The 9,554-nt window shown below is 40.0% G+C and overlaps 1 protein-coding gene across 3 annotated transcripts in view; it reads right to left on the reverse strand.

Annotated features, from left to right (window-relative positions):
• SLIT3 (slit guidance ligand 3) overlaps positions 1-9,554 on the reverse strand; it is a 470,081-nt gene that overhangs the window by 63,105 nt on the left and 397,422 nt on the right. For all 3 annotated transcript variants that reach the window (XM_017726544.1, XM_017726545.1, XM_017726546.1), the window contains 2 exons: positions 7,496-7,659; positions 3,559-3,683 (listed from right to left, as the gene is read on the reverse strand). In XM_017726544.1, coding sequence (XP_017582033.1) covers positions 3,559-3,683; positions 7,496-7,659 — 289 coding nt within the window. The remainder of the gene's footprint in view (positions 1-3,558; positions 3,684-7,495; positions 7,660-9,554) is intronic.

Consider the following 9,554-nt stretch of genomic DNA (forward strand, 5'->3'; position numbering starts at 1 on the left):
TTATTCTGTATTTGTTGCTACCTCAGTTTTAAGAAAAAGAAAGTATAAAAGACAAAAATCAGCCAAAAAACTCCAAAAGGGCATTTTCAGAATACAGCAATGGCAAAATACACTGAGTGTTGGTTTCACTCACCTTAGTTTTTGCTAGTTATTCAAATGAATTTTTTTTCAATGGCTTATTGATTACAAGTTTGATTAATCTCTTGAATTCCAACACCCATGGACTCAATTTTGCAATGTCAGTGGGAATACTTATAAGCCACATGCTCTACAGAATAAATGAACTGTAGGTTCCTGTTATCTATGCACCAGCCCCAGCTGCACTCACACACACTGGCTCTACAGGTGGCCAGCAGCATTTCCAGCAGGAGAAAGCTCCACCTCTCTACTTACAATCAGACTTTACAATCTAAACCACACATATTATCTAAATAATCATTCAAAGAATGCTATGGAGAAGAGAAAAAAACCCCAACCCACTGGATAATGACACCTATGCCTCTGTGTTTCATAACATGGAGAGCCAGCTCCTGCCAGCACTGGTGGCACCCTGGAGCTCCTGCTCATGAGCCTGCCAGATGCTAGAGGTGCCATATCCCACTCCTTGGGGCTTTCTCCCCAAAGTACAACCACAACAGCACTGTTTCAACCATGGCTTATCTTCAACAAGCACATTCATCACTCATTTTATGGAAAGGGAAGCAGCAAAGATCATTATCAGCTCAGCCTTGGCCTTTCCTGAGTGAGCAGTCTCTGTTTCTGTCCTAATCAAACACCACTGGGGCCCTCTGGCCTCGCAGCTCAGGTGGTCCATGACTTATCTCATTTTGAGTTTACCCAAACCATCAAGGGCAGCACCACATATGGCTAAAAGCCCCACAAGATGTACATTCAATAGCAAAACCATCTCTGTGAGCATGAAAAGTAAGAGATGGAACTGTCATCAGTGTGACAGCGAAAACCAGACCACAGGCTTTTGAGAATGCAGTTAACTGGTAGAGCATCCTGATTCATCAGGCACCACGTTGGCAACTGGCAACTTAGGTGACTTTCTGCTAGCTGCCCTTTTTTCTGAAGGCTGGCATGAGCACAGGAACCCCAGAAAGCTGCTTGTAATGTCTGTCCCTGTCCAGGGAACATTATGAAGCCGTCAGCTTAAATTTGGAAAAGGGTGGGTTTTTCACTTTATTGATGCACTCTTCCACACAGGATTTTTTGAAAATCTACATCAAACAAGGAAAAACAAATGCTGAGAGGGCAGATTTAGGGCAATTTATCAAGGTCTGGGAAATAGCTTCCAGATGGATGGAGCTGTTTGGTGCTGGCTGGTGAGAAGGAAGCAAGGTATTGTTATTGAATTAGCATGAATCTCTGGTGGAGAACTGCGTGGTAGATAGAGTGCTCCTTTCATATGGTTTGCATTTGGACCTGTCATATTTCATTTTTATTCAAAAACCTGTGGTAAAGACACACAGTTCTTTTTTTGCTTATTAAATTTCCACCAATTCTCCCTGAGCTGTTATCCAGTCAGTATTTTTAAACCCTGCTCCAAGTGCCATGCCTGCTCTGTTTGCTCTTTGCCACGCTTGGCTGGCAGCTTGGTGCTTACAAGCTCACTGTGGTTTTGGGGTTTGCATTCACACACTGATGTCACCTGAGAAAGTGAGAGAGGAGCAAAGCTGGATGCTCTGTGAGATGTTTAAACTGAATCACATCAGGCATTTACCAAAACCCTTCCAAGGAAAATGATGCATCCTGGGGCTTAAGGCACACTACAGTGTGCTGATAAACTAGAGGATTATTCTTGATTATTCTTTTAGATAAATCTTCCCTTCATAACTGTGTCTTCTAGCAGTATAAATGCATCTATACCAGTGACTTTGTGAATCAGGAATACAGCAAAAAACCAAAAGAACAACCAGCAAACAAAAATCTAAGGGCCAAAAAAGAAGATATACTCATAACACATTTTTACTTAGAATTACCTGGACACCTGCTCCATGATACTTGTCTTACAGAGTAAGATATACACAAAGATTTATGTGTTTTCCTGCTGGTTCTGAAATAATTTACTTTTCAAGTTCCCACCTGAAGAATTCCACCTAATTTATGTTAAAAATCAAATTAAAATGACCATTCTCTTGTTAACCTGAGGAGATAAACAGGTTGTTATCAAGTAGTTTCAGGTAAACAGATTTTTGATGACATGGTCTTTTAAATCCTAGAAAAGTTTCTGGTTGATATGCCAATGGGTAGAAAGATTTTTAATTACAGGAAATTTCCAATGCCTTTTTCAATTATTTAGGGGAAGTGTTATTATCCTTGAGTACTAAGTGTAGGGGCACTGGGTGAAATAGAAGAAATAAGCTTTATATCTTCCCTTTGCCAGTGTTTCAGGGATCTATTGCAATTACTCTGGGATGTATCCCAGGCAAACAGAGAAGGGAAATGGTGATATCATCAGAACCAATTAATTCCTAAGTCCTACCTGAAATGTAACACAGAGATACTTGTGCTTACTTCCCACACCTATGTCTGGTTTTGCCCTCCTTTTTTTCCCCTATAATTCTTATTACTTTGTGTTTTATGAGCATCTGTTTCAACTGACCAGGACTGTAAGAAATATCCAAAGAGGCAAATAAATCCCAATCTGCAGGACGCAGCCTACTTTGGCCATAACACCTGAAACCCCCCAGGCTGTGAACAGATCATATGCCTCATTTATTACTTATACTTAATCCTTCAGCTACTGACTCCTGAGCTAGATTTCCAGCTCCATCAGCTCTAAGACAGTGCCCTGGTGTCCTTAAACTCTCACAGTGCAGTGTGAACAAGGGGAGTTATCCATCACTACTGAAGAAACTGCTTTACTCAGTGACCCTTTCTCCATTTCCCAATGTGTTATCAGGAAGCTGGCACTGCTCACAATGACTGGCATCCACAGGATTCGTATTTGCAGATCCCTCTATGGACATGAGTGCTCTGAATTCAGAGACAGCTGATTTAGGGGTTGTGTCTGATCAGTGATCATCTTTCTGCTCATCAGTCTGTGTAAGGTGGGTGTAAACTACCAGGTATCAACATTCTGTCACTGTGGACCAAACTGGCCCTTCATTCTCATCTGAACTGCCTTCCCTTTGGCTGGAAGCCTATGAAATGGTGATCTTGTTGCTGGAAAAAAAAAAAAAAACTAAAAGGAGGATAAAACCAACTTGCCATTTTACATGGATATCTACATCACAGAATCAGAGAATGCCCACGGCTGGAAGTGACCTCTGGAGATTGTAAAGTCCAACCACCCTGCTCAAAAGAGGGTCAGCCAGAGCCAGTTTCTCAGGATGAACTGTGTAGTCACAGCACAAAGCAAAGCCATTCCAACTGCAGGGGACGAAATTTGTAGCAGGGCACAGGTGAAAATTCACACACAAACCTGCTTGAGCAAGGCAACTTTGGAGGCCAGGTGCCTGTAAAATTAACTTCTCACAGTACAACAATTAAAAAAACACAAGTGAAGGGGAACAGTTCCTCGCTTCTCGTGTAGCTCATTTGGAGTCATACCTTGAAACCAAAAGGGCAAGTGCACTGGTAAAGCTCCACTGGGTCACTGCTGCATGTCCCATTGTTCTTGCAGGGGTTGGAGAGGCAGGGATTGCACTTGGACACAACACTGAGATCCACCGGCTCTGGAGAGGCAAGCACAGAGCATTAGCAGAGAATTGGATTGCAAAATTAAAGCCTCCCATGCACACACAAACGTTTTTTCCTAAGCACTGGCGCAAATGCACAAACTGCAGGTGCACTGCACGACACCATGGGATTCCCAGGGATCAGAGAGGCTTTAAGTACTTAAATCAAGTGCTAGGCAAGTCTCAATGATGCTTATATTCTCCTGAAGATGCAAACATATGCTCTGAAAAAAGCATGTTGGGAACCTCCAGGGAGAGGGTTATATATATATATGGCTTTCAGCAATTTTTCCTTTTCTCAGCTCTGGAAATCCTGCAACAGCAACCCCAGGGAACTGTAACCTGACATTTCTATGGCTGATAACAAGAATGAAAGTGCAGATGCAACAACATAAATAAAAACCATGCACAAGACAGATTTAGTTAGAGGCCTATGGGAATATTTAGGTGCAAAGTTCTCTACCATCCTTAATTTTAACAGAGTTTGAAACTTACTTTCTTCCCTACCCAGAAGAATGATCAACACTGAGCCACCTCAGAAAAGTGCAATAAAGCAAAATATGCACAGATGTAAATATATGCAGGTAAATACACATGGCCATATTTAAACCATGTAATAAACCTCATATTTTTAGCAGAAATCTTCCAGAGAAGTAGTGAAGTATGTAGGTGAGCAGGAAAACAAACACAGACTAAAACAACACTAATTACATTTGGGGTCCCAAGTCAATCAATATTTTATGGCTGAGATTTTACAGAAAGCTAATTTAGGCAGTTATAGTAACAGGTATAGTCACAGGTATAGTCACAGTTACAACATGGTGATTTTTCAAGCGGATACATTTCAAATATGAATAAGTATTAACTCCTTGGCTTTTATGTATAAAAAATAAAACCTAGCACTTTAAAGTGGCTTAAATTATATCAGGCAGTAAAGACCTTAACATAATTTTATTTCATTTTTAAGGGCATGTATTTAAAAATAATTTAAAATTGGTCCTCTACTAATCAGAAGTGGGCACAGAGCTTCTGTTACTGCATGATAAATGGTAAGAAGGAGTAAATTGTGAAACATCCTGAAAGTGAAGAAAAGAAGCTTATATTTGATGGTCAAGAGAAGGTGGAGCTCCAGAGTTAGGAATGAGTTAGAACTAGGAATGAAAAAAATCCCTTCCAGTCTGGGATTTGCTTTGAATCATCCTGCATGAGTAATAAACCTTCACTGTTTACTTTGAACACTTGCAGAGCACCAGCAGGGGTAAGAACATGGCAGGAATGGGGACTGAAGGGTCTCAGGTGCCAACACCTGGGCTGTGTCCTGGTCCTGTAGTGACGGTGGTGCCACCAGGGAGTGCCATGTGCAGTAATGGGGGAAAAACACACAGGAAGAAAAAAATCCCAAAATTAAATAAAGGACTATTGTCATCCTATTCTATCTTTGTGTTTATGTCTACCTACATGCCATACATGTTTTTACCTTGGAGTTAGGACAGCAAGAGGAAATCACACCTGAATTCCTGGCAATGAGCGGGGCTGGAATGTGACATATCTGAGTTACAGTTGTCTTCATGGTAAAATATACAAAAAATAAACAAAGGTGGCTCCTCTGAGAGCTCATGAGACAGGCAGCAGTGTTGCTCTTTTAGATTTAGAGGTCAGTGAGACAAAATTCATTCTATTATTTATTTATTTCATAATACATGTACATTTTCCATTTATTTCTATGGCATAGATCAAAGCCAATCAATGTAGGAGCTAATAAGAACAGTGTTAGTTCCTAGCAGTTAAGTAGTTCATTACTTTGCCCTTGTGGATTTGATTTATAAATCCATATAGCAAAATGCCCTCAGCCCAGCACATTCCTTTCCTCTACTGCATAGCTGGGAGGGCAAGTTAATAAAAAGCAGAGCTGAGTTTGCATGACTTGCACATAACACACTTTTATTTTCTTGGCTCTGCTGAGACATAACCTCCTGCTTAGTCACAGGCTAAACCCATATTTTTAACAAGAATAAGTTAAAATACTTTTTTCTTTTTCCTAATGTAAAAGTTCCTGGAGGTCCCAGAGGACATCTGAGCGCGACCTCTGTGCAGCAGCTCAAGGTACCCAGCCCAGCACGGGAACACTCTTGATGCTGGGACCCAGGGGTTTGGGGAGCTGGGGCTCAGCACTCCCTGAAATGGGAAAGGGGTACAGTGAGACTGCCAAATCATTTACTGGTTTCCAAAATATTTGTACTGTGATGAGCAAAGGTGAATTTTTCTAGGCCCTGGAGCTTCTTGACCTTTACTGCCACTTGTCCAGACCCTCCACAGATTTTGCTTGTGCAAAGACCAACTCCAAATCAACATATTTTTTCTCCTTTTCTGTTGAGATAAAGCAAGCCATGGAGACCTTTAGGATATTAGAAAGCACACCAGCTTTCTAGTGGACCAATCCAATATTTACATAAGAAGCATACAACTACATCTAATATCCTGGATCACAGATTTACTTATCTTTTGCCTAAGAGTTGCTTGTTTAGTTTAGAGAGAAAATGAGTATAACTATTGATTTATCACAGGTTCAGAATGAAGAAGACATCCAGCTTCTCTTTCTGGTTAAGTTTTCAGGCCCTGTTTAATGTACAAAATCAATTATTTTCTTTGGTTCATGTCATGGGAACAAGTGCATTATTTGGTATTTTTAGTACTTATTATATTTGTACTTCACATTTAAGAGACTATTGCAAAGTCTGTGGTTTGACAATTATGGTCAGAGTTCTGATAGTTTTGAGACTGACATTTCAAAGTAATTAAATTATAAGGTTACAGTTATTAAAGATATATTTGAAAGGACATAAAATTCAGCTCAGCCTTGGGAACCTGTGTTTTAAACTCACCCCAACACCATCATTTGTTTGTTCAGCAGTTTAATTCCAGCACCTATAAAATCACCCTGCCAGGCAGTAGTGTAAATGGGCATGGCACTCTGAGAGACATAAAAACAGGCTTTATGCCCTCATTTCCATTTCTAAGAGAGGCTACTGATCCATCTTTTCCATTATAAACATAGCTCCATCTTCAAGTACTTGCTGGTAAGCTAAGCAAACCTCCTTAACTTTTTTTTTTTTTTTATGAGAACATCCAGCTACGTCTTAATCTCAACTCACTAATGAGCTCCTTACTTAATCCACAAAAAGTGTGCTCCTTATCGTGCCTGACTGCTCTCTAACACAGTACACTCCTGTCACTGAGTACCCCAAATTGTTCAGAGCTGCACCTCAGCCCTCTCCTGAATGAATGCACACTGAATTCGGACATGACACGTTTTCCATAATCTGCAGTTTCTGAATGACAGCTGATGGGAACAGTTTGCAGATCAGCAGATGAAAACGTACTTTTGGTAAATATTTGCTTTCCAGAAGAATTCTCAGTTCCTCAGTTTTCATGTAAATGTATGTAATAACTACAGTTCTCTATGTTTTTATAACAACTCTTATTTTCCCAATTTTTTTGGGGGTAAGTCACAGGCCAAAACAAATTATTTGTTCCAAGAAGTTCTAACAACACCCTACATACTAACATGCCATTACATAACCTGGTGTGAGCATCAGGAACACTCCCTGCTCTGAGGCTCCCTGGTTTTCCTGCCAGTGGAGCAGTTACCTGCACGTTGGGGAAGAACACAAGAAAACGCAACTTGGAAAGAACGCGACGGTTCAGAAAACGAAACCCAAACCCAACTGCCCTGCGAACGCACAAAACCAAGGGTGTGAAACTAAAGCCCTGTGGGCAGCACAGGGCAGAGGCTCCCAGCTGGCTCCTACCTTTGCACTGGAAGTGGTGGGTGGGGGTGGTGAGCAGCAGCCTGTCCACCATGGCTTCGGGGCCGCGGCAGCGGGCGATCCCGGGCTCCTTGTATCCCGCCTTCACCCACTCGGAGAGCCAGCGCAGGTGGCAGTCGCAGTGCAGGGGGTTGGTGCCCAGAGCCCTTGGGGTGCAAAGCAATGAGCACAGGTTATTTGGCAAAGATAACAGCTCTGATCTCACCGAGGCACATTTTATTCTACATTTCTACAGCGACGCTTTGTTTCACAATGTGGGAAAGATCTGATGAGGGTTCAGAAGGATTTTAGATTAATCTCCTGCAGTATTCCTGTTCTTCTCCTTTCTTCCCATCATTAGTTAGGAAAGTTGTGTAAATACCTTAGAAGAAATCCCTCTTTCAAACAATTGTGCTTGAGCAATGTCACCAGACATGTTGCTTTCATCAAATTTATCACATTGATTCCCTTTATTTAATTCTTTGTCCTTCCTGAGCATATTCTAACACTGAATTGTGTAATTTAGTTTGGATCTGATGGCCCACATTAATGACTCCTCACCAGACAAAGCACACATCCAGAGGATACCTCCATTTTCCAAACTACAATCCAGTGTCTGCTAAGTTTATTTATGACTTTGAAAACACATTTGCTGCTTGACCCATCATTTGAGTTAGGTCAAATAGTTGAAGAAGATGCAATTATACAGTGAAATTATAATTCTGAGAATTTTCCCTTTATTCATGGACATCTATCCAAAAGAAAACCAACCTTTTAACCTTAAATTTAGGTGCTACCTTTACTCATTTGTAGTTCTCTTTCTCTTAAAGAAAGTGTCTTCTCAGGAAATCAGTCAATTACAAAGTTCAGACTTCAGAAAAGTCACTTTGAAGACAACTATTTGTTGAAAATGTGAAGAAATTTATGTTGAAAGTCTTTATTTATTTTGCTCAAAGTCAATGTAAGACTTCAGCTGTACAACACCTGAATTGCCATGAGAGGAAAATTAACTAAATAAAGAATAGCACAAGGAAGAGATACTAAAGAAAACAATGATTCAAATTGGTTTTTAGACTTTAAAATTTCTGCATATGCTATAAACTATTTTTAAGATGCTACTTTAAACTCAAGCTTCTTTCAAATAAAAACAGGATATTAAGACAGAAACCTCAGTAAATTTGTTGATACATTTCTATTGGAGTGACTAATGAACCCACTGTGCCCTAGACAGATTCATAATGAGAGTTCATAGGTTCAAACCCTGTCTGGGGCTCATTCATCAAAATTAAATGTGTACTGCAGCTCTGCATTAAAAAATATCCATCCACTCCTCCTGTAAATCCATTGCTTACAATGGAAAAAAACTACTGGGTTGACTTTTTCACCCTGTAACTGTGATCAACTGGCTCACTTGTCCAAGGTCAAACAAAATGCAGCAGTGAAAGCTGAGAAATTTTTAGTGTTGAGCAACTGCCATATACAAAATGTGAGTGGGAGGACAACGGAAAGCTTGTTACCATGTTAATTAATATTTATAAACTACATTAGAAATACAGTTGCTCTACAGTCACTAGAAATGATTACTAATAACATTGTTGACAACTTCAGAAATTATCACATGTATCCTTCCACACTTCTGGTTGTGGTTTGTGCTTTGTTTTGGGGTTTTTGCCTTGAATTTGGGTTGGGTTGGGTTGAGTTTGGTTTTTTTTTTAATTTTTAAAAAAATTACTTCTAGGAACTAGAGATAATTCTCAGATTTTAATTCATGAGTTCTAACATACTTTCTTGATTTCTTTGCCCATTATAGCAAAATATTTCCAGAAGGTAAAAATATCTTGCGCTGTAAGGAAATACCCTGAATTTCCTTGTAAGGAAATACCAGCAGCATTTTCAAAATGTTGAGCAGATATTTCTGTTCAGACACTTATTTTGTTTCAGAGGCAACTCTGAATAAAGTCAATTAAAAAACTCTATCTGTGATAATGTTGAAAAACAGAGGACAGGACAGCTTATTTTTATAGGTAGTTAAAAATAATTTGAGTAAAGATGATTCAGCAGG

The sequence above is a fragment of the Corvus brachyrhynchos genome, unplaced genomic scaffold (genome assembly GCF_000691975.1).
Source record: "Corvus brachyrhynchos isolate BGI_N302 unplaced genomic scaffold, ASM69197v1 scaffold262, whole genome shotgun sequence".
NCBI classification, from domain to species: domain Eukaryota; kingdom Metazoa; phylum Chordata; class Aves; order Passeriformes; family Corvidae; genus Corvus; species Corvus brachyrhynchos.